Source organism: Astatotilapia calliptera, chromosome 7 (assembly GCF_900246225.1).
Source record: "Astatotilapia calliptera chromosome 7, fAstCal1.2, whole genome shotgun sequence".
NCBI lineage: Eukaryota > Metazoa > Chordata > Actinopteri > Cichliformes > Cichlidae > Astatotilapia > Astatotilapia calliptera.
In genome coordinates, this window is record NC_039308.1 from 18,323,769 (window position 1) to 18,350,453 (window position 26,685).

Consider the following 26,685-nt stretch of genomic DNA (forward strand, 5'->3'; position numbering starts at 1 on the left):
AATGTTCTTGCAGGATTAAGGACTGATATGACAACTCGAGCTGTTTGGTTAGAGTAACAACAGGATTAGAGGCACTAATCATAAATACTGTTAGGCTTTCAGTATCAAAAATAGACACTGAAACCTAGCACTCTGCCTAAGATAGACAGAAAAGTCATACTGTGATTAGTTACATAATTACAAGCAATCACTTGCCAACTTTTCTGGTAAGTCTCCGTGTTAAAACCTCCCCATAATTCTTCATAATATTAGCAACTAATATTTACTGCTTAAGAGTGCAGTGCTAGCGCATTGTGTCCACTGTAAGTAAAGATAAAGCAGTCAGTCCATTGTGTCTAAATGCTGCTATTTTCCAAACTTGTCCCCCCGCCTTTTTTTTAAACTGTGTGTACTTTAAATTCATTTATTGTGAGACTTTATATTTATATGTGAATAGGATAATGAATGCTTTTTGTTTTCATAAAATGTAGATTCAGTTTGTGCGAGAAGCTAGTTAAATATGTAATTTGTATGTAATATTTTCCTGTCTAATCGTTCAACAAATTGTTAGCCAACAGAAAGTAGCACATGTTCATGTGTCCTCTGAGGTAGCAGCAATTAGGCTAATGTGATGGGTAATGGAGAGATCACAGCATGTCAGAGAATTAATCAGTTGCGTCTCTGTTGGATGTGGCTAATAGGTTAGCGTGGGTAGATATTACTCCACCGCATATAGTCTAAGTAAAGTGGAGGATCTTAGTGCACCTTGTGTGTTTGTGTTTTTGCCCTGATCTTAAACATCAGCGTTCGAGGCACAAAAAGCAAAACCAAACCTGTTTCTGACAATTTTCTGTCTCCTCTCTGTCCCGCTGGTATTCCTCCTTTTTGGGATGTTGGAAACGCTACACTGGTTATCTTGTATTCTGTTCGGTACGCTGTCTTTTTGGAGTGTTCTGTTTGTGCTCTTACATGCTTCTCTGCTTTGGAGGTCATGGAGATTTGAGGACTTTGAGCACACTCCTCTGTACCTGACCTAGTTTCACTAGAAATTTCCCATTCTCTGCAAAAAAAAAAAAGTAGCTGAAATTTATTACAGCTTTAGAAGTAGGGCAAGAATGGAAAGTTGCTAACCAAAGAAGAGTATTCCACAGGTAGATGGAGTTGTAGGGACATTACAAATAAGTTCTCTGAGAACATGATGATAAATATAATTATCAAGTTGTTTCAGGAAAACTGTTTTCTCTCTTTTTTTTTTGACACAGCTTCAAAACCTGGCCTTCCCAGAAAAAAAGAAAGAAAATCTCTCCTCCCCCTGTATCTGGCCTGTGGCCCACCTTCAGGTCTGGAGCTTTAACCTTTAGAGACTTCTGCTGCTGCTGTTTCTTGGGTTTGGCTGAGGCTCAGTTTCCTGGAAAATTGGCCAGGCAAAGAAGTGTGGGTAGATGAGCAGAATAAAGATTTCAATTGTGCACAAGTGATCAAGTTTCCACAGGAAAAAAAGGAGATATTGTTTGGTAGGAATAAATATTACAAAAGGATGTGGTCTTTTGTGTATTTGCCAAATAGGAGTAAGCTCTGGTGTAAAATAACTGCAAAGAGGAAAAAAACAAAACACGAAACATCTGCTAACTGATATAAAGATTAAAGGCATGATAGGAATATGACGTGACAAGCTACTCATAAAACACACTCTTAGAGTATTTATGAACTAGTATTTAATAACAAGTTGCTATCCAGCATCATTGTATTTGACAACCAAGAAAAGACTATTGACTCTTTCATCAAATTCAAGAAATTAAACAAGTTTCTTAATGAACTCAACTTGTGGAATCAATGTTCGCTCTCTTTCACTGTATTTTGGCAGCTTCTTTTTCCAGTCTGCACATGCTAAGTGAGAGGGAGTTCCTTGTTACAGTAATGTTAGAGATAGCCATAAAACTCGTGTTACTCATTGTCTCTTCTCATTTCAGGATAGCCATTTGTGTGTGTGTGTGTGTGTGTGTGTGTGTGTGTGTGTGTGTGTGTGTGTGTGTGTGTGTGTGTGTGTGTGTTTCCATAAAGACAAACTGAAAACAGTTTGGTTTGAGAGTCAAAACAACCTCATTTGAACCATAGCTCGATGTTATCATCTCACCTGGCTATACTGTAGCATGTATCTACAAGAAATATGGTGGTGCTGTGAGTAAATACAGCAAATACAGAAAGCACAAACAGACACTTCACCACAGCAGGGCTTAGAGTACATATTTAGATTCATATCTGATCGTAATGTTAAAGTGAGCAAAACATCTCCAGCACATTTCCCACTGTTGAATGGCTGACTTCATAGCGACGCACTGTATGCCAGCCATCATTTTATATTGAGGCTGGCCCATTAGATTGAGTAAGAAAAGTAATATCACCACTTGTGACGGCTCTAGAGGGTTGGCTTCAATTTCACCGAGGCTTAGAATTATCATTAGTGGCAGTTGCAAGCTGCTTTGAGTAAATGCTTTTATTGTATTTGTATCTTACTTAGGAACTATCAGCATGTATCCATCTGTGTGAAACACCCATACGCTTCCTTTTTCACAAGACTTTATGCAGTCCTGTTAAACAAAAAACAAAACTGCTTCTATTGGTGTCAAGAAGGTAAGTAACAGCCAGGTGCTGCTAATCAAATGCACTTGATCTTTTGATCATGAAATGTAACCACTGCTATAAAACAGAATGTTTGACAGTTTGCTGGTCTGGAGCTTTAAGTTGTGGCAAGGAGAAAAGGCATCGGCAGTAATCTTAGAGAAACAACTGTTGCTGCCCATCAATCTGGGAAGGACTATACGACCATTTCCAAATAATTTAAAGTCCATCCAAAGACTCATCACAAGTAGAAAACATTCAAGACAGCTGCCAATCTTGGATGTGGATTGTCCCTGAACATTCACTCCAAGGTCAAACCCTTGCAAAGCTGAGAGAAAACCCAATAGCTACATCTCAGACTATAGGCCTCAGTTAGTGTGTTAAATGTTAAACACCATAATAGTACAATTAGAAGAAAACTGACCAAGTAGGCCTTATTTGGAAGTGCTGCTAAGAGAAAGCTTTTTCTTCTGTAAAAAGAACATGGGAGTATACTGTAGCTTATGTTTGCAAAGTTGGATCTGAACAAATCACAAAACCTCTGCAACAACCTCTGTGGACGGAACAAACCAAAGATGTCTGGTCATATAACTCAGTGCCACGTTTAGTGAAAACCAAACAGCATATTAGCACAAACACCTCAACTAACTATCAAGCGTGGCGGTAGATTGGTGATGATTTGGGCATGCAGCCACAGGACCTGGGTACCTTGCAGTCACTGAATTGACCATCCTCTGTGTACCAGAGTCACATGTGAGGCCATCTGTCTGATAGCTAAAGCTTTGCTAAAACTGGATCGAGCACATGCAAGCACAGCATCAAGTCTGCAATAGAATGGCTGAAAAATAAAATAATTAAAGTGCTGCAATGACACAGTCAAAGTCCAGAGCTCAACCTGATTGAAATGCTGTGGTGGAACCATAAGAGTGTTGTGTATAAACAAATGTCTGCAAACTTCAAAGAACTGAAGCGATGCTGTAAATTAGAGTAAATAAGAGTGGGCGAAAATTCCTCCACAATGATGTGGGAGACTGATAGTCATATAGAAAAGTATTACTTTTTAGTTTTTCACAGGACTGCATAGAGTCTTGTGAAAAACTCACATTTTTCATATGACTGTAGGAACGCACCTTGCTAACAAACCATGCTTACAGTAGCTAATGACTTATGACCCTAGGTGCATAGGTTAAGGTTTCAGAGCCCATAAAACAAACTTCACAGATGCTACACCCATCTTTTACATACAGTCTGGTCATAAGCCAAAGAGCTGTCTGATCCAAAAAAAACCTCAATCATCATACAGTGAGAACTATCATCTGCATATGTGTGGGTGCATGCCACAATTTTTATGTTAGTTCATCTTCTAGTACATTCACAGTCTTACCAGAGCTTTAGTCTCCTCCTCATCTTTGTAATAGTAGAGCTGATCCCCTTTCAGCACAAACCAGCGACTGTGCCACGTTTTGACAAAACCTCCTTGCTTCCGGAGCCACCCACACCTGATGACATTCAACTTTTGACCCTCAGTACTGACATGACCTCCGCTGCGATGAGGACTGCCATGAGACACACACTGGTCATCCATCATAGCTACTCCAACCTGCAAACAAGCAAAACAGTTCCAGATTGATTAAACTCACAGAAGCTGCAAGTTCGACACAAACCAAACAGCACCAGTATTTTTGCAAGATGTCAATCATCATTAGAAGGATATGGAAGTTTTAATATATTTTGTCGGGGGGGGGTTGTGATTTATATTAACCTATAAGCTTATCGTACAGACCTCTGCATTGCTGGATGTGAAGCTTAAGGCACTCAGACAGAGTTGAGTGTCCACAGACCAAACCTCAAATCTCTTTTATCTTATTCAGTGTGTCACCCACCTACACATGTTGGCCTGCTAGGTCTGATCTTGTCCCAGTTTTATATTTTATCTCTCCTACGTTTAGTGCCTCAATCTCTTGAAGTTGCAATTGGCAAGATGCATTGCCATTTTGCTGATGCCTTTTAAAGGTCTTCATAGCCAGATGCCTCTCTATAACAGTGAACTGACCTGACCACAGACCTACATGTGGAGGCTTGCTTTTATTTTAGTTTGATCCATTTGTACAATTTGAGTTGTTGAACCTTATTTATAATGTGAAGCACTTCACTTTAAGTAGGTTTAAATAGAGAATACTTTCGGCCATTTAGTGCTTATTGACTAGCATTGGTAGCAAGCTAAACTAAGATGATAAAAAAAAAAAACGGTAAATGGTTTGTCATAATAACCGCATTAGCATTTCGCTGTTGGTGTTCAAAAACTGAAGGCTTACAGACCTGCTGACATGGCTTTAGACTTTTTATTAAGGTGCAGCTAGGCAATTAAAATCACTTTGTACAAAGTCAAAGGTTTGTGTACAATTCTCATTTTTGTGATTTATTTAGACAACAACAAGTCAACAAGATTACAATATGTTAAAAGATAGGCAAATGAAAAAATGTAGTTAGCGGTACCTAAAAGATCAAACTGGTCACAAGCATTTTGCTGCTGGTATACTTTCACCTGTGCGTTAACAAACCATTTTCATCTCTTTCATCCCATTTTTTTAAAAGTTATGATTTTCCCAGAATTGGACGGCTAGAATGACTGGGCAGAAACAGTGATGCATTTTAGCCTTTAAAAAATAAGTCCACAAAATGCAGCCAAAGAGAAAGAAGGTGTTTTTGTTGGTCCTGAAATCTGTGAACTAATGCTAAAGCCATCTGAATCAGCAGCAATGGGAAACATTTGTGCACAGAATTGTCTTGGCAATATCAGAGCAGAGAATCTTGCTGAGCTTGTGGATAACATGCTGAAAGCACATCAACTAATGAGTGCCAGAATGTCACTGAAATTGCACTTTTTACATTCTCATCTTGACATTTTCCCACCAAATCTGAGTGATGTCACCAAGGTATAAAAGTATTGGAAAACCGACACCAGGAAAAATTGAATCAGAGGATGATGACCCGCTACTGTTTGTTCTTGCAAAGAGAGACGGGTGTGCAGTGCATGCGCAAAAGCAAGTGCCTCAAACATGTTTGTGGATTTATTTTGAGCTAAATTGACAGAAATATGCTTTGGAGAGATCCTGAGATCGTCTTCTCTTGTTTTTGTCCAGAATAAACACATTAAAACAATTTTTGGAAACTTCTAGCCATAGTGTTGATACATTATATTGAGATACACATCATTCACGTCAAACATCAATGATGTGTATCTCAAAAATGTTACGTGCAAGCTTAAATCAGATTTCATGTTTGCAAACATGTCTGGGAAACAAAAAGATAAATAGCCCACCTGAAGTCCTCAGAAGCAAATTTTATTTATCAAAATATATTGATTTGTACATCTGTGTAATACAGGTCAGTGCAGTCTGCATATTAATGTACCCTATAACTACTATAAATATACACACCTGCATCATCATTGACATATGCTAAGACTGCTGCTGTCAGCTATAAGCACTGCCATGTTATCAGTGGCTCTGGTTGTGCTTGGCTTGGTGAATGTCCAACCATCCCACATGGACCAGATGTGGACCAGATGTGGACCAGAAGCAGCTCTGCAGTTTTCCAGGCAGCAGTGGAGCAAGTGCAGCCAGGCTGCTGGCGAATTCAAAACTCTCTCTGGTTCGGTCCAGGTAAGAATGTCACCAGTGCACGTTCATGCACGAGCATACTCGCGCCTTTGCACTCCTCGAAGAAAATAGCTGTTTTCCCATTGCAGTGCGGTGACTACAACCTACTTATTATCTTTTATCCATCTCAAGTTCGTCTTTGTTCCACTTTCATGCTAGATGAATACATGGAAAGCATGAGTAGGGCTTTTCTGTCAACAAAGAGATCAGTTCATTCAGAGAAAAATGATGGTGTGGGCTCATCTAACACTAATATTGGTGGGAATAATCTCTGTTTCCCTGCATGCATTTATTCGTCATCATGTTGGCCAGTCTGCAAGCACACAAATAAACAGAAAAACCAGTAATATCAAAAGTCACTCCAGATTCACTGATATGCTCATAGAGTCACCTGCTGTATTAGGAGTATGAAGCCATAGCCCCACATTTTTATGCCTCCTGCATGGGGCACAGCTAACAGCACTGCTGGGACCAACCAATGGTAAAACTTTGAATTGAAACTGTAAATAACTCAGCCCTTTCTTAATGTGAATATCTTGGATCTGGCTGACAGTAGAAATACCATTTAGATTTACATTACACTGTGGCCCAGTCCAGGGGTAATAAATTGCCGTACAAATGCATAGCCATTACTAAATCTATAAATTACCTGACAAATGGAATAGAAGCAGAAGAAAAGTTAGTGTTTTTATCGGCCCATGCAGGAACTGCATGATGAATGGTGACCTTTGCAAAGTTACTCATTTTAATTGTTGTGGTCTCACTAAAAGCACATTCATATTTGTGGGTGACATAAACAAGTCTAATAGACTCAATAGAAAAGAACAGCAATAAACTGATGAACAAAGTACAGTATATGTATATGATCATCAGGTTCTTCATTTAGCAGTTTTCAAAAGCAGTGAAACACATGATGCTTTATCACTTATGCACATCACATTCCTGAGTTTTAATTGATAGAAACCCAATGAAGCAGACAACCATTTCCTCAAAAGCTTGCATACATATCACAAATAAGAAGTCATAACAGCAGCGGATGGTTTATGTGGCCATCAAGCAACAACAACCCAAACAAGTGCTAAGGTAAGCTCAATGACCCGTTTTCCAAACCAGCCATTCGTTGTGGAAGACACCTCCCCAGTACGTGCTTATAGTTGTGGCTGTAAGCATATTTATGAAGCACCAGCAAAGTCTCTTCAGAGCACATCACTGTTATATCGATTCAGCATTTTGAAAACCACCTCCAAGAGCTGTATACTGTGTCCCAGTAAAACACCTGTGTGTACAGATGCATGTGTGCAGCAGCGTATCAGTCCCTTGAGCCACAGTCTCAAAATAAACAGCGGCACACTGGAACAGTAATATTAATGACTTTTTGGTCTCCCAGCATAACCCCACTGTTAGGAAAGGGAGGAAACTAGTGACACACGAAGACAAGAAAGCTTTCAGATTCAGTCTGCTTTAAACTTTAAGGTGCTTTCTTTTACATACAACCGTACAGGTAGAGTCCATTTCAAATGAAGACAGTAATGTAATCAATGTTGTTTAAGTTAGAGGTTGACATGAACCCTTGTTTTTTAGTAAGGTGATCAGATCAAGCATGATATAGAATTTGGCATTTAATTTTCAAAGCAATATTTATCATTTAAAACCAGAAAAAGCAATTGTTTATGAGCTTTTCAGCAATGTGTATTTCTGACCTAGTTGGCAACACTGTGCAAAGACACGTTCTTGACTGTGTACCACCATCTGCTCGGCTGTGATGCTGCTCTTATGCATGTGCTGCAGACTGAGCTGAGATCATTCTAAACAATACAAAGAAGCCACATGCACTCACTGGCTGCTTTCTCAGATTCACCTGTTCAGCTGCTTATTAATGTAATTATCTCATCAGCCAATCGCGTGGCAGTAAGTCAATGCATTTAGGCATGTACATATGGTCAAATCAGCTGAAGGTCAAAAATAGCTGAAGTTCAAACTTTCATATGGGAGAGAAAGGCAATTTTATGAATGCTGCACGGTTGTTGTTGTGAGATGGGCTGGGAGTATTTCTGAAACTGCTGATCTACTGGGATTTTCCCACACAACCATCTTTAAGGTTTACAGAGAACGTTCTGAAAAAGAGACGATATCCAGCCGCCACAGTCTAGCTGGGTATTGTTGCTGACTATATCGGTCCCTTTTATGACCACAGTGATGGTTGCTTCCAGCACGATAGCACACCACAAAGCTCAAAACATCACAAACAGGTTTCTTGAACATGAAAATAAGTCTACTGCAGTCAAATGACCTCCAAATCACCAGATCTCAATCCAACAGAGCACCTTTGGGATGTGGTGGATCATCATGGCTGTGCAGCTGACAAACCTGGAACAGCTGCAGCACCTAGTTGGAGCTACGGCATGAAGAATGAAGGTAGTTGTTATATATATAACTATATATATATATATATATATATAGCAGGCAAGGCATACATGGAACGCCATAACCAAGTGGCCGGCATAGTGTACAGGAACATCTGTGCCGAGTATAACCTGGAAGTCCCGAGGTCAAAATGGGAGATGCCCCCAAGGGTGGTGGAGAATGACCGAGCTAAGATCCTGTGGGACTTCCAGATACAGACGGACAAAATGGTGGTGGCTAACCAACCGGACATAGTGGTGGTAGACAAACAGAAGAAGACGGCCGTAGTGATCGATGTAGCGGTTCCGAATGACAGCAATATCAGGAAGAAGGAACACGAGAAGCTGGAGAAATACCAAGGGCTCAGAGAAGAGCTCGAGAGGATGTGGAGAGTGAAGGTAACGGTGGTCCCCGTGGTAATCGGAGCACTAGGTGCGGTGACTCCCAAGCTAGGCGAGTGGCTCCAGCAGATCCCGGGAACAACATCGGAGATCTCTGTCCAGAAGAGCGCAGTCCTGGGAACAGCTAAGATACTGCGCAGGACCCTCAAGCTCCCAGGCCTCTGGTAGAGGACCCGAGCTTGAAGGATAAACCGCCCGCATGGGCGTGCTGGGTGTTTTTATATATATATATATATATATATATATATACATACACTCAACAAAAATATAAACGCAACACTTTTGTTACTGCTCCCATTCTCCATGGGATGGACATAGAGACCTAAAATTCATTCCAGATACACAATATAACCATCCCTCCCAAACAGTGGTCACAAATCAGTCCAAATGTATGGTAGTGGGCACATCTGCCATATTGAGATAATCCATCCCACCTCACAGGTGTGCCACATCAGGATGCTGATCTGACATCATGAGTAGTGCACAGGTGTACCTCAGACTGCCCACAACAAAAGGCCACCCTGGAATGTGCAGTTTTTGCGCTATTGGGGGTCTGGGGACCCAGAACCGGTCAGTATCTGGTGTGACCACCATTTGCCTCATGCAGTGCAACACATCGTCGCATGGAGTCTATCAGATTGTCAATTGTGGCCTGTGGAATGTTGGTCCACTCCACTTCAATGGCTGTGCGAGGTTGTTGGATATTCGTGGGAACTGGTACACGCTGTCGTATACGCCGGTCAAGCACATCCCGAACATGCTCAATGGGTGACATGTCCGGTGAGTATGCTGGCCATGCAAGAACTGGGACATTCTCAGCTGCCATCTGCCCTGAACAATGTGAACCATGATTCATCCGTGAAGCGCACACCTCTCCAACGTGCCAGACGCCATCGAATGTGAGCATTTGCCCACACAAGTCTGTTACGGCGACGAGCTGGAGTCAGGTCAAGACCCCGATGAGGACGGCGGGCATGCAGTTGAGCGTCCCTGAGATGGTTTCTGACAGTTTGTGCGGAAATTGTTTGGTTGTGCAAACCAATTGTTCCAGCAGCTGTCTGGGTGGCTGGTCTCAGACGATCTTGGAGGTGAACCTGCTGGATGTGGAGGTCCTGGGCTGGTGTGGTTACACGAGGTCTGCGGTTGTGAGGCCGGTTGGATGTGCTGCCATGTTCTCTGAAACGCCTGTGGAGACGGCTTATGGTTGAGAAATGAACATTCAATGCACGGGCGACAGATCTGGTTGACATTCCTGCTGTCAGCATGCCAATTGCACGCTCCCTCATTGCTTGTGGCATCTGTGGCATTTTGCTGTGAGACAAAACTGCACATTCCAGGGTGGCCTTTTGTTGTGGGCAGTCTGAGGTACACCTGTGCACTACTCATGATGTCAGATCAGCATCCTGATGTGGCACACCTGTGAGGTGGGATGGATTATCTCAATATAGCAGATGTGCCCACTACCACACATTTGGACTGATTTGTGACCACTGTTTGGGAGGGATGGTTATATTGTGTATCTGGAATGAATTTTAGGTCTCTACGTCCATCCCATGGGGAATGGGAGCAAAAACAAAAGTGTTGCGTTTATATTTTTGTTGAGTGTGTATATATATATATATATATATATACAGGGAGTGCAGAATTATTAGGCAAATGAGTATTTTGTCCACATCATCCTCTTCATGCATGTTGTCTTACTCCAAGCTGTATAGGCTCGAAAGCCTACTACCAATTAAGCATAATAGGTGATGTGCATCTCTGTAATGAGAAGGGGTGTGGTCTAATGACATCAACACCCTATATCAGGTGTGCATAATTATTAGGCAACGTCCTTTCCTTTGGCAAAATGGGTCAAAAGAAGGACTTGACAGGCTCAGAAAAGTAAAAAAAATAGTGAGATATCTTGCAGAGGGATGCAGCAGTCTCAAAATTGCAAAGCTTCTGAAGCGTGATCATCGAACAATCAAGCGTTTCATTCAAAATAGTCAACAGGGTCACAAGAAGCGTGTGGAAAAACCAAGGCGCAAAATAACTGCCCATGAACTGAGAGAAGTCAAGCGTGCAGCTGCCAAGATGCCACTTGCCACCAGTTTGGCTATATTTCAGAGCTGCAACATCACTGGAGTGCCCAAAAGCACAAGGTGTGCAATACTCAGAGACATGGCCAAGGTAAGAAAGGCTGAAAGACGACCACCACTGAACAAGACACACAAGCTGAAACGTCAAGACTGGGCCAAGAAATATCTCAAGACTGGTTTTTCTAAGGTTTTATGGACTGATGAAATGAGAGTGAGTCTTGATGGGCCAGATGGATGGGCCCGTGGCTGGATTGGTAAAGGGCAGAGAGCTCCAGTCCGACTCAGACGCCAGCAAGGTGGAGGTGGAGTACTGGTTTGGGCTGGTATCATCAAAGATGAGCTTGTGGGGCCTTTTGGGTTGAGGATGGAGTCAAGCTCAACTCCCAGTCCTACTGCCAGTTTCTGGAAGACACCTTCTTCAAGCAGTGGTACAGGAAGAAGTCTGCATCCTTCAAGAAAAACATGATTTTCATGCAGGACAATGCTCCATCACACGCGTCCAAGTACTCCACAGCGTGGCTGGCAAGAAAGGGTATAAAAGAAGAAAAACTAATGACATGGCCACCTTGTTCACCTGATCTGAACCCCATTGAGAACCTGTGGTCCATCATCAAATGTGAGATTTACAAGGAGGGAAAACAGTACACCTCTCTGAACAGTGTCTGGGAGGCTGTGGTTGCTGCTGCACGCAATGTTGATGGTGAACAGATCACAACACTGACAGAATCCATGGATGGCAGGCTTTTGAGTGTCCTTGCAAAGAAAGGTGGCTATATTGGTCGCTGATTTGTTTTTGTTTTGTTTTTGAATGTCAGAAATGTATATTTGTGAATGTGGAGATGTTATATTGGTTTCACTGGTAAAAATAAATAATTGAAATGGGTATATATTTGTTTTTTGTTAAGTTGCCTAATAATTATGCACAGTAATAGTCACCTGCACACACAGATATCCCCCTAAAATAGCTAAAACTAAAAACAAACTAAAAACTACTTCCAAAAACATTCAGCTTTGATATTAATGAGTTTTTTGGGTTCATTGAGAACATGGTTGTTGTTCAATATTAAAATTATTCCTCAAAAATACAACTTGCCTAATAATTCTGCACTCCCTGTATATATATATATATATTCATTCTAGTATCTACTAGATGTATGTCAATTTTTCAGTTTCAACAGCTAATTATGGTCAAACAATATATCAGTGAGGCTTTAATCCAAACTACCATCTGTCATGCCTACTAGATTGTATTTCATTGCTAACATTACTTCTGTTTCATCCAACAGGGAACATTCAAGGTGCCTTGTACTTAACACGATGCTAGAATTTTCTCATAACATGCCTGAGAACTTTGCCCATGATGAAGAAAAAACACCCTGACCTTCACTGTAAACATCAGCTTTGTATATATTTCACACGCATGCACACACACACAGACACACCCGCACACTCAGAGTGCTGAGTTGTAGATATCTTCGTGCTGTCCTTCTAAGGTTGTGCAGCATGCACTATAATTTCTTAGCAGGGTGCAACATATCTGTGGTTCTCAGGCAGTCCGATAAAAATGAATGAACTGAGAGCACACAACTCAAGCAGAAAAAAAAGCAGAGACTGATTTCTCTGTGTTGAAGTGAGAAGAAGTCTTTCAAAACACCATCAGTGCTGGTCCCTTATTGAGCACAGACGTATTAATAGGCAGTCTTTGTCCATGGGGAAACTGAGCCAGGTTGCATCAGCTTCATGGACTTTGTTGATTTAAAAATATACATCTGTCAATGAAATAATAAAAATACAGGCAGCAGATGTATCATAAGTGATGACAGCTATTTTCTGAAGCAGGCAGAAAGGTACCAAGTGGTACAATAAAGCATTGTTTCATAGTACATAACCATGTGATAAAAACAAAAAGGGGCTCTATGTTTAGCTTGCCGCTAAGGCTTCAACATATACAGCCATAAATAAAGTTATGGCAACTTTTACACATTAGCTGGCCAAGTTTTAAGTGATGTCATATGTACCATATGTTGGATAACAGTATAGCCATGCGCTATGAAATAAAGATATCTAAGAGGTCGAAAGGAAGGTGACCAAGGCTGTAAAGTCTCTGAAATGTGACACCAGAGACCTTCCTGTCTACACAGGACTGGTCTCACAGCATCAGGAGGTTGCTAGTTTTCACTGCTTACACACACTGTTTGTTCCCCATATGGGAAACTACTGAAGCTAAGAGCACACAAAAAAGCCTTAGCTGCTGTTTGACATGTCTTTATTTGAACTGAACTAGTTTGGAAGAAAGGAAGATTGAGGCCTTGCTGCACTGTGTGGCTCTTCCTTTGGGAAATTAAAGTTCTGCTTTTCTTGCAGATAAAGACTACAAAAGAGCTAGCAAAAGATATATTTGGGCTGTAGAAAACAAGGATATTCCACCCTCTGCTTATTGGAACTATAGAGATAATTGCATAAATGGTTGAACTTTTTGGTCTTGGCAGAAAATTCTGCCACATGGGCCACCACAGGAAGTGACTGGTCACAACAGCAGCCCAGAGCACTGCTGAGAGGTAATTGGATTCAACAAAGTTAGAACTACTGACTTTCCCACTCTGCGGCTGCCACAAAGCATGAGGATGAAATGTTAATGTTTAAGCACATCTACTAACACTGAAATCTGTGCAGTGATATCAGGCAAATTACCAACCATGTACTTTTGCAGTCAAGCTTTAGTTGTTGCAGGACACATAAGGGACAGTTCCTGTGTAGTCAAGCATCCAAACCCAGCTAACCCTACATCTAGAACTCGTCCTGCTTCTGTACTTGTGCTCGTCATGTGCAGGGCTTAGTTTTTAAAATAGGCGTCTCAAGCATAATGCCCAGGGCCCAGAAGCGGCCCAGCACAGACTACAAACCGGTCCACCGGAAGGTTTTGGAAAATGTGCATAGATCTGAACTATTGATGAAGATTTCCCCCACTGCCATTGATACTACAAAGTATTAAGAAAAAGATAAACTAGTACAAACATATCAAGGGTCCTGTTTTTCACTGTCACCTATAGACATTTCACAAAAAAAAGACATTTTCTATGAATTAAATGACAAGACAAATAATAATAGAAATAATAAGCTCCTCAGGTTTCTAAGAAAATCACATTTTTCAAAACCTTTCAAAACCTGTTGTGACTTATTTGTTCATATAAAACAGACTCAAATACAAAGTGGGCCAAAATTGAAAACTGGAACAAAATCGTGGGCTAACATTGATATTTATTGGAAAAAAAAACCTTCCTCCAGATATAAGAATGAATCTTTTCTTATATGGACTGAATATGGAACAAGCAAAGCTTAATACTAAACAATATATATATTAGCTGTATAATACCAGTAGGCCAGCTCTAATAGTAATTTGGTATGGCCAAATGTAATTACGCTGCGGGCCAAATCTGGCCCGTGGGCCAGAGTTTGACACCTATGATATAAAAGGTCACTGACAGTCTCAGCTAAGTAAATATTCCCCAGCTTGAAGTATTAATGATTCACTGATAAACAGAAGAGATAAATTCTTCATTGGTGTCATTGCACATTGCAGCAAGCACTGCCATTACCATCAGTCTGTCACCAGTCCTCAGTTCTGCATTTTCAGCAGCTGTAACCTACTTTGAACCTGGTGCTTGCCAGTAAAACCAGAGCCAACTTTCCTTGGGTCATGTAAATCAGTAGTCCAAGAACAAAAATATAAAGCAGCAATGGCTCATCTCCCTTTCTCTGTCTTCACCATGATTGACAGGTGAGTGACTCCACCCTGAACTGACAGACTGTGTGCCATGAAGCTACATTTAGATTTTTTTGTTCACATGAATATGTACTAACTGTGCTAACAGCACAAAAGACCACAAAACACGCAAGATGAAACATGAACTTGCATTACCAGTCAGTGCCATCAACTCTTTAAATATCTCTAACCACCCTCACCCCCTCTCTTGAAACGCAGAGGGCCTCTGTGACCAGCATGTGTTAAAGACAAATATAACCCTCGGCTGCCAAAGCTGCTACCTCGAGAGCAGTCTGTTTCTATTAGACTTCTGTTATAAAGTCACAGAGGTGAGAGGACGGCATGCTGCTTGCTGCGCTGTTGCTGTGCTAATCACCGGAAAGGATGTGAAAGAGGAAGGGCTTCAGAGCAGTCACAGATGGAAGTACTCGCACACATGTGAAAAAAATAAATAAGGATAATAATCCATTGCTCCATCCAACACTCACACAATTTAGGCCTACGGTGATTTAACGTGGGACGGGGTTACAGGGAGTTCAGGATCTGAGGAGCTGTCTTTCATTATAGGGTAAGAAACATCAATGATTGCTTACTACCCACACAAGTCATTGTGAGTCATGCAGAAAGATGGATGGATGGATGGAAGCGAGACGAGAAGCAAGGAGGCGAGGTGAGCAGTGTAATATATCACAAACACTAAGGGTCAGTTCTTGAAGAGGAATTTCTTGGAGTTCCCAATAAACTGGCTTTATTTTATGAATCAGTGTGACGAGTCAGCATCTGTTTTGTCTACACAACAGTTTAGACACGATGTGTGCCCCTCGTTCTCCACTATGCTGGCTTTGTGGTATGATACACTCATTTCATTAGCATACCCCCCACCCACCCACACACATACATACACACACACTCGTTTCCCTCCATGCCATGTGTCACAGTATGTCTGGGAACAGAGCAGCAACCATGTGGAGAGATGAAGGTGAAGACTTCACATTGACCCCTGACTCATCTCACACGTTTTTGACACTGTGACAACTGAATGACAATACTGTTAATTTGGCTGTCTCTACAGTATATGAAGAGGATATTTTCCTGATGGGGAAAAAAAGGACGCCATGCAAGATCATACGCTGCCAGGTGAGAGGGGCAAAGTGAAAACAGCGCCCAGTGACCACAGTCATTTTCACTAGTGATGTTTGCTGGAAGGAGTTTATGCTGACTCTGCATTATAACCTCCATAAATGTCACACAAGATGCTGTGCCTGGCAACAAAACAAAAATAGCAAATTGTCAGTTTGAATATAAAGATTAGCCGTGTCTACTTGATTTAATCTTTTTTTTCCAAAACATGAAGAAAATTAAACAAAAACAAACAAACAAAAAACACCTTTAGCTATAGGACTTCCAATCTGAACTCTAGATTTGCTGCAGTTCAGTCCTTCTGGTCCCCACACCCTCTTCAGTAAACAGACATTACATGGCTAGACCTGGGAACAGTCCCGCACAGCAGCTGACACGGGGAACCTGATCCCTGAGCTTTCCAGCAGCACAGCTTGTGAGCTGTAGCCATTCCTGACACACGGGAGTCATCATCCTTCCTTCTACTGGTTTGCTCTCATGTATTTCTTTTCCATTCACACTTCTGTTTTACCGATGTTCTGCCATGATCCCTTTAACTCTTTCTTTTCTCCACCACGTTCCTCTCTTTGTTGACTACTTTTTCCATTTTAGTAAGCTGGAATGAGTGACATTCTCTCTCTCTCTCTCTCTCTCACACACACACACACACACACACACACACACACACACACACACACACACACACACACACACACACACACACACCAGTTCAAAAATGTTTCCAAACAGTACTGACTATCTTGTGATCAAATCGTACCAGCCAAGATGCCAAGGTGTTCTTGGTCCAGAATATTTGAAAAGAATATAGGATTTAGGATAAAAAGAAATATAACAATTGGTTATTTTCATATGAGAAGTTAATTATACAAAAATGAAAACTAATGTGGGACAAGGGCTTAAAATGTGTATGGGAATGCAGACCCTACTCCCCTTTGTCCCTGTACTCCTGGCACACTTCACTCAATAATGTAAAACCACATCAATCTTTGAAATCAGGCAAACATGTAAGATGTGTTTTTACCATAAATCAAATCCATCCACAGATAGACAAACTTCTACGTGCTACAGTCAAAAGTACTCAGAACTGAGGTCATAAGCAACAGTCTTACCATTTTAAAGATTATTCTATTGGTTTAACTGTACGGCATAACAAAACCTGACACTTACTAATTTTTCCCGAAAGTTTAATGCTGAAGTTTAATGCTTCCCGGCCTTCCAACAACAATTGCCACACATGCTCCTAATTTCATATTTCAGCCACACATGTGTAGCTTTTAGACAATAACGGAGCTAATGGAAAAAGACTACAGCTTAAAGACAGTTTTGCGCGTTAATGCACAGATTCACAGCAGCTCAGAAGTCGTGCATTTGACGTTTCCGTTGCTCAACATGGCAGTCACCGCAGGTGTAACTACTTCACACAATAAATCACTTTAATGAGCCATTAACCCAGCGATGCCGCTTTAAAAATGTGCCAAAGCAAAACCACATGCCATATTTACTGTGCTGTAGTCTAAGGTGAAGAATGCCTGTTATGACTGAAATATAAATAAATAGTAACAAAGTGTCCGTTTTGCTTACAGCATTTTCATAATCATAACAAAGAGTCAACAGATTTACTGAACGGACTCACCTTTCAAACGAGCAGCCCTGTTGAATCTCACAGCTCGGATGTGTGGTGATGCCCAGACACCGTATCCTCTTCAGCGACAGGTCAATCAATCAACTACAAGACAAATCCCGCTCACACACAAGCTCAAGTTGTCCTCATGCTCAGCTGCTGCTGCTGTTGTTGTTGCTCCCCTCCTGGACTGGCACAATGTATGAGTGTGTGTGCAGTGTGGATTGAGTTAGCCGAGACTCAGTCGAGCTGTTAGAAACTTTTCCCCTGACTGCTCACACCATCTGCACGCTGAGAAAGTCTCCGCTGTTGGACAGGATGACTGTTGCGGTCAGCACAGTCACACACACACGGGGCACCATTACAGCTGGAGTCCGCCCAGGCACGTGCACACGCACACAAACGCGCTCACGCCGTCTTTCTCAGCACCGCAGTATCTGCAGTCCCAGCTCCTCCAGTCATCCCGGCTGCTGAGGCGCTCACGCTCGGTGTAAGACAGCAGTGTGTGTTGGTACAGAGAGGTGGAGGAGGAGGAGGCAGGGAGGGGAGGAGTGTGTGGTGTGTGTGTGTGTGTGTGTGTGTGTGTGTGTGTGTGTGTGTGTGTGTGTGTGTGTGTGTGTGTGTGTGTGTGTGTGTGTGATACACAGAGAGAAATCATGTTTGAGGAAGTCTCAAAGAACGAGGGAGAGCTCCGACTGAGCAGTGCCTCAGTTGACTTTCTCTTTTATTTCAGCATACAGAGCAAAGTAACCAGCAGTTTTGAAACTTGTGCTGCTCATCTTAAAATTTCAACAGCCAGGAAATTTCCCACAGCAGGCTTATAATGCAGAATAAACAGAAAAAATCTCGACTTTTCCACACACCATCTGTGACTAATCCAGCGTGCATACACACCCAGAGTTTTACGGGGTCTTCAACATGACATGTACAAACGACTGCGTGCAGGCAGCTCAGCAAACATTTATTCAGTCACTCTGTCCTCACTTTGGTCCCAGCCCAGCTGTATACATAGCCCCTGGAAAGTGTTGCTTTTTTGGGGGGTGGTCAAAAAGTTGTTGATGTTTTTTTTTTCCTAAATTCATAGTGCTGCATTAGCTAATTCTGGTGAGGAGGCGTTTTTCATTCTGTAATTTACAAATAAAGTAGTGCCTGGGATGAGATCGCATGAGCTGTCACAGTCTGAATCACTGTATCTGTGCTCCTGCAGGCAGAACGTCTGAGTTGTGTGGTAATTTCCCATCATTATGCTTCTTATTCAGCATATTTTACAATAAAGAGCAACACGGCTTGCTAACAAGGCTGGTTATGATCACACTAAGCCACTTTTGGTTACATGAACAAATATTGCTGCTCATCTGTTTGTTTATGTTATTTACTTTTTTCTACTTGGAGGGAAGGCTATCTTCAATGAGCTTACCATTTGTATCACTATTTGTAAAATAGCTTCCGTACTTAAATGATTTGTTTGCATGGTCTGTGCAATATGTGATGACTGAATGAATCAATAAATATCAAACATTTAATTTAAAATTGGTGATAAAAAAAAATATGCACTGGCTATTTCATACCCCATAGCATAATAGCACAATGTCAGTAAAGGAATAGATTAATTTTTTGCATTTGAAAGAAAAAAAAAATTTCAAGCTCAAATGCATAATTTACAGAACTGGTCATGCAAACTACATTATTTGTTATCACCACAGGACCAGCATTTATGAATTCCCAATTTATCCCCTGAGCCTGCAAAAGGTGCTCATTACCAACGGAGAGACGCAAATTCCAGTCTGTGTAGGAGGTAGCTGGTGTGCCCACAATAATTACTTCCTCAAAATCAAATCATCTGCATGATGATGAGTTTGTTTGCAAACTCACAGGTAATAAGATGCGGGCAAATTTGACCTGTTGTGGTGGTGCAGTCCTGCGGAGGAGCTGGTTGAGTGAGGTGACGGAGAACTTTAAATGAAGTGCTGACAACTGTGGAGGAGATAATATCAACAAGCAAGGTCCCAGCTGGGTTCCTGACATAGTAGAGGGTCAAGTGAAGGCTCAGGCCTTTCTTTATTATCTTTTAGCTGGCTGTGGGCAAGAGAGAGAGAGAGATCCACGACCTGTTTAGCACCAATCATTAAATTGTGATCATAATTCTCTGGTCATTAGCCATCCGGGCCGCAAGGCTCCACTTATGGGAACATTAGCTTGTCCTCTGCTTCACTTTGGAGTGAAATATCTCAACAGAACTGCAAATGCTTTGTAATAAAATTTCAGTCCCCAGAGGTTGAAATTCACTTATATTTCCTTTCTGGGTTGTAATGAAGTTGACACTTTTAGAGCCAGTTAAAGTCAAGTAAATTGCATCGCTGTGATTTTTTTCTACAGATGTTCATGTTGTGATCATCACTGTTACTGATGGTTTTAGTCAAACTTCTAAGTCAAGGCGACTTTGCTCATTTTAAACTTCACATCTATAGTTTTGTATTCTGCTAGAGTAGCTTTGCATGGCTCACGGTTGTGAAAATAAGTCTTATTTATCAGTTGCTATCTGAAAGAAGCCCTTTTAACTACCCTCACCCTCTCTTTCTTCGAAGTGGCCATCCCTCACAAAACACAAGGTGTGAACAGCAGGTGGGTGGGGCTTCTGCACACACCAAGGTTGGGGGCACCCACTCTTACTGATAAACAGCAGCGTGTTAAAATGCTGACATCAGTGTTGACACTAGAGCACCATTTTTAAGAAGCATTTTCTCACAAATTGCTAATCAGATGACAAAAGACTGTTGGCACAGCAATCATTTAGCTTTATTTTTAAAGCTCTTGTCCATCTAATTCAGTAATAATAAAAAAACAAAGCTTTTTAATATCTGGCAATCAAAAATAAACAGAATTCCTGCTTTGTAATAAAATCTAATCACTTTACAAAAATTAAGCATCCTTATGAGAAATCTCACTAAATAAAATGGAACAAACAACAGCAGGCTCGGAGCCATCTGTCCTCGGCCATCCCTCGGCGTGTTTAATTATATTTGCAGGACGAGGAATGCTGAACATGAAACAGTGTGACCTTGTGACGTAGGAAGTGGCCATCTGTAAACAAGCTGGAGCTGCATCTACTCCCATGAGATATTCTGGGAGACCTCATCTGATAGACAACTTATGAGATTAGTATGGATGAATCTTCACAGAGGAAGCCTCTGGGAATGAGTTTTTCTCAGTGTGTTCTCATGGCCTTGCAGTCAGAGGTTTTGGACTGGTGGCTTCTGGACTAACAGCAGGAATCTCTGTTGAGAAGAACCTACTCGCTGTGAATGGGAATAATGCTTTTGTTATTTGTTTTTCAGCTTTTCAGCTTCATTTCTCCATTTGTAAGTTTCTTATTCACTTATGTCCCCTTGTGTAAATTCCCAAAGAATGAAAGCAGTAGCTGAGTGATCTTCAACTTCTGCCAGTCAGTGTGTCGCGACAGTAAGTGGGTAGATGACCACAGTGGGCAGGTGTCTGGGAGCACTTCCCTTTTAGCATCATAATGAGGTTTAGTTTGGCAAAATCTAGAGAGCCTCTACAGAAAGGTAGAAAGGCTTACGTGTTAGACTCAAAAGCAGATAAGCAGCCAGTAAACGGTCTCATTTTACAGAAATAAATGCCAGCTCACTAACTAAGGATGCAAGATGCTCCATATAGCTTCAGTGGCTATAATCAGTACCCCACAAAGCCACAAAGCAGACACACAGAGGTTGTAACTGGTTGGCAAACGGTCCTGACAGAGAGGAAAAAACAAAAATACACAAGGCAGATGCAAAAATGACTTAAATAAATGGCAAGTGTTGAATAATGTTGGTGCTTTTTTGACTCTGAGTGAAACTCTTTGAGCCACTTTTGAAGGATGTCTGTGTTTACAGCTTGTTCACACTGCCCCCCAATGGTAAAGATCAGTTATTGCTTGATTTCTATCCAAAAATCACACAATCAATGACAGTGTCGATTAGAACAAGAAGGGAAAAATACTATAATGAGATGTCTTTGTCAGAACAGCTGTACAGCATAGTATTAAACCATAGCAAAGTTACCTCCCTGTTTGTATTTGTATGGCATATAGAAACCAAAGTATGACATGATAAATTATATCTGCTCATCTGTTAGTCTGTTTGATCTGTGTCACTCATTCATCCTTGTGAAACCAGGTTAATGGCTACATATCTGACTGATGCCATTGCTGAGGTTATGTTCAAACAAGCCAAATTAACTGTTTTTTCAGTTTACTACCTTGTTTTTTGCCTAGTTAACTTAAATGTATGAGAAAAAATAGCTTAGTTTACGTGCTGTATCTGCACAGCTGTGCCTGAGCACTGTCTCTGATGACAGGGAGCTGAATGCACAAAGCTCTATCAAGGACAAAAACATTTGAGAAGGAGACATATTTATAGAAGAAAATGAAAATGGAACACGATGTGAAGATCTGAGTGCAACAAACTTACCAATGAATTTTGCAAAAACAAAAAACACATTTTAGCCCGCAGGTATGACTGGCTACAAAAGAATGCACACATGCTTGTGCTGGCAGGGTTGAGCTTTGGACAAAAATAAAGTGAAAGTGTTTAAATTCAAGTATTGGAAATAATATTCTAATATTTAGGTAACTGCATTTTTTATGTTTGTGCCAGTGATTATTTGGGTGTTGTTGGTTATTTATGACATAAGCTTGGGATTGCTGCTGCTTCCTTTCACTTCATCTCCTTCACTCAGCAGTTTTTGGTCCATATTTTGTGTATTTTACTGTGAATATGTGAGATTGTGATGCTACTATTCAGTGATGTCATTGAGATGTCAGAAATGTGTCCGTTGAACTTAACAAGCAGATGGGTGGACAGATAAGATGTTAAAATGTGTATGAAAATTTTGATCTGAATTTTGACATTTTCACTCATTTTTTCCCCCCACACACTTGTGTTTTAAATTTACATCACCTTCATACGGATACCACCTTCAGTTAAGATAAAATTCATCTTCCTCCAACCTTCCTCTATTGCCAGCTAATTTAAACCCCCCAGTTAAACATGCACAGTAAACAAGTGGTGCCATTCAGAAGCCTTAATTCGAGGTGCATTCATTCCTTATAAAGTCATTTGGCACATTCTGTAATATACTGAGTGCTGGTGTTTTGAAAGGAAGTTTAAAAAAAAAATGGACACACAAACACACCCACTCACAAAAAGACATGTTCATTCCACTGCAAGAGTTTGCTCACACGCTTCTTGCAGCGTATTTATCTAACTACAGGAAACATTTCTTTTCCTTCTTTCTCTTGAACTACAAAAATCCAGTTGACCTTAAGTTCCATGAAGTGCACATGTCTACATATGCTAAGGTACCTGAAATATCTAATAGCACCTGGGTAAAAGTAATGATTATGTATCCGAAATCAGTGGTGTAAGGTTACCATTCTCTTTGTATACAATAGTGCTCTCTGCTGGCGGTCTCTAAAACATTTGAAATAGGAACTTCAGCAAGCGTGTTTATGTTTCTCTTTTTATTTTGGTCCGACAGTGCAAAAAGAAGCCACCAGAGGTCCATGTGTCTCTCCAAAAATGGATAATCACGAATCTATGTATTTCAAAACTCTGTTCACGTTCACTAAAATTAAAAGCTTTTTAATGGGCATTTTAAAAAATTCTCATTTGTAGCTTTTTAAAAAATTTAATTACATTTTTTTTATCATAATGGGGACTGTGGGAGGAAGTGGGAGTACCTGGTGAGAACCCACATAAAAACAGGGAGAACAAGTGAACTCTCAAAGTGAACTTTGTCTGTTTTTGGATCCACTGTAAAAAAAAATAAATACATAGGATATTTGCTTTGAATTAAGAAAAACCTTATGTTTTATAATTAAAAGACAGTCTTGGCAATGAGTTACAAGAACTTGTGTCTGTGATTTAACATATTTAAGCCTTACAATTTCGGCCCAAAGAGTGGTGCTCACAAATTTCTTTCATTTACTACAGCAACATTTCTTCATTATGAAGAAAACAACTGAGGCGTACTGTTGAAATTTCTCTTCTTTGTCTTATATCAAGCTACAGTATGTCAAGGATTAAATGTGTCATTCAACTTATTTTCACTGAAAAAAGGGGAGTTTCACTTGTCCAGTCCACTTAAGCTCAAACTGGACTGCATGTGGCCCACAATGTAAAATGAGTTTAAAATCCTTGATATAGAGTAAATACCTTAGCAGTAGATTAGAAAGGCAATTAAGTCAAATTCAACTTCTATTCTGCCTGCAACCATTAAATATCTGCGAGCCGCTTAGCAACCCACTTCCTTTTACGTTTACAAACCCCTAACCCTAATCAGTGTCCCTGATATGTGTTCTGCTCAGTGTCTTGCTGCTGCTCTCACTACATCCTTTACAAAAGCACATGCAAGGAGGGAGGTCCCGATCTACAGCCATGCTGTTAAAAACCAGTTAACGGAAAATGTATCTTGTCAACTTTAGTGGTCAACATTTCTTGTGAAAGATACATTTGTGACTCATTTGTTCTGATAGTGTTTAGTGCACATAACTGAGAGTAAAGGAAATAGAATAGAATACAATAGAATACAATAGAATTAAACTTTGATTAAAAGAACCAAAATGTACTGATGGTAAATATTTCTGACTTCTGCAAAAAAAAAGGACGTTCGCCAGGAGAACATTTTTCTAATGCCAGAAAATTCCTTACTGTTTCCAAATTAATAATAATAAAAAAAAATGTATCCCCATTCTTTAGGTAACAGAATAGGTCCTTAAAGCAAAGAGTTACATGAATAAATATATCAAGCAATTATGAAAAAAAGGTCATTTATTTCTTTGTGTTGTTTGTTGGCTACTAAAAGTAAGTCTCCATATTCTGGAGGTGTGATGATAACGCTGCTTGGGAATGTTCCTCCTCACGTCACGTCATGATGGAAAAGACAATCCCTCCAGGGGTCAGAAATCTGTCAGGTCGCTAAGGTCAAGGATCTGACCTGTTGTTTTGCTGCTATCAGTTTACTACGTGAGGTTTCTGAGAACCGTTAAAAAAAGAAAAAGCGAGTGAAACCATTGATTAAAAGAACCAAAAGAGTTGATTAATCCGACCGAATTTACGTCATTTGAACAGACCAGGATGGTCACGACGCGCTTGTTGTTGCTTAGTTTTGATTACCTGCAATCAGTGTAATCAAACTCATCACTTAATTTCCTTGTTTGCAGTGTTTGTCAGTCCACTGCTACAATAAACAACCTGTTGAGGCAGAGCCAAAGTATAAATACCAGAACATCTATTTGCAGTAAATCAGTGTTATTTACTACTCCATTCACGCACCTTTGTTTCTGCAGAGGCGGCAGTGACGTGTTCAGGGAGTCAGATAAAGGGTATTTCTCACCAACTCTTTCCTGTTATTTTCCAGGGTCCTTTGTTTGGTTGCGGGACCTCGGCCGGTCGGTTCTCAGGGGAATGACAGGAACATTTGAGCCTAAGCACTTGAATGTGTGAATGCTCACTGCCTTCACACACAGACTGTCCCATACCTATATGTATGTGTGTGTTTGTGTGTGTCACCTTGTCCTTGGACTGACAACCAACACACATGCAGTGTAATTTGTGTCTTTTTCAGGAAACTTCATCCTTTCTGCTTTATATGGCTATTGGTCAAGGAAATGTGAGGATTGGGAAATCATGAATGTTCCTGTAAATAATAATAATACAGATATGCTGATACACCCCTGTTCATCATATTTATGATTTAGAAACAAATTCAGACTGGCCACATTTTAATTCTGTCGTAGTGTTTAGAGGTGAAGTGTTGATTGAAACGATACGAAGCATTCTCTAACTAGCTCCCAAAACAAGGACAGGGCATGTGCAGTTGTGTGTCACGTATAAATTCCAGAGCTTTCGGAGTGTCACTTGAAAAACCCCATGCTTTTAAATTCCTGTCTTGGGCAGACACAACAACAACAGGAAGAAGGACCATTTTCACAGGTGTCAGGAAGCACAGGAAATAAACAAGCTGAATACTGGAAAACATTTTTGTACCAGTAAGAGTCAGAGGTGAGGCTAATAAGAGTTATTTTTAGCTCGGCCAGTATTTTCTTGAAATCTTTTTATTGTCCTGGATGTCGTGTAGTTATTTTTTTTAAATCTCCAGCAGAGTTAATGCTGCTTTATGGAGGATTACATATGATAAGTATCTAATCAAGTGCCACATATAATGAATGATCATTAATGCCATGAGGATTCCTTACGATTTTAAAGAGAATTAATTTAAATTTTCATTGAACTGTCATAAGTGTTATTAAAAACATGTATATATATATAAATTTATATATATATGTATATGACTACTTTGACATTTATCTCCGAGTATTACATTATTGTTTTCAAATGCTATCGTGAACTCATATAGTTAAAAAATGTACACAAATGTTGAGCCACCCCTCATTTCTAAATATTTTGCTATAGACAAAGGTGCAGCAATATAATAGAACACATGTAAACATGCACAGGAAGACAGTATATAAGGCTAAAACAGGGTTTGAACAAGTCTTGAAAATCAATATTTGGTATGACCACCGCTTCAGTAATGTTGAGGTCGGGGCTCTGGGGAGGACAATCCACACCTCATAGTGTTCAGTTGTATGTTTTTCTATCCAGGTAAGTTTGTACTGCACTGGCAGCGTGTTTGGAAACATTATTGTGGTGGAAAAAGAAGATGTTGCCAATCTGATGCTTTCCAGATGGTATTGTATGATGGATCAAAATCCATTTTTCTGTTCTCAGTTCCATGAATTCTGATGAGATCGCTAAACCTCTGGCTGAAATACAGCCCCAAACCGTGACAAGGCCTCCACCGTGTTGGTTTCACAAATTTTGTCCCTCTGTCCTGATCCCCTCTGTACATAATGATAATGATTTGAATTCAAAATTTCAGACTTGTTGCCAGTGATTTGTCAGTATAATTTGGCATACCACAGCTTTTTTCCTTTGTTTTCTTGACATCCACC

General features: G+C 40.6%; 1 protein-coding gene across 2 annotated transcripts in view; it reads right to left on the reverse strand.

Annotated features, from left to right (window-relative positions):
* arhgap24 (Rho GTPase activating protein 24) overlaps positions 1 to 18,167 on the reverse strand; it is a 78,625-nt gene extending 60,458 nt beyond the window's left edge. The window contains exons 1-2 of one of the 2 annotated variants that reach the window (XM_026173541.1): positions 17,682 to 18,167; positions 3,983 to 4,198 (exon numbers count right to left, since the gene is read on the reverse strand). In XM_026173541.1, coding sequence (XP_026029326.1) covers positions 3,983 to 4,186 — 204 coding nt within the window. In that variant the 5' untranslated portion in view covers positions 4,187 to 4,198; positions 17,682 to 18,167. Of the gene's footprint in view, positions 1 to 3,982; positions 4,199 to 17,215; positions 17,405 to 17,681 lie in introns of those variants that run through there. The other variant, XM_026173542.1, reaches the window with a different exon arrangement.
* Between the last annotated feature and the right edge of the window lie 8,518 nt (positions 18,168 to 26,685).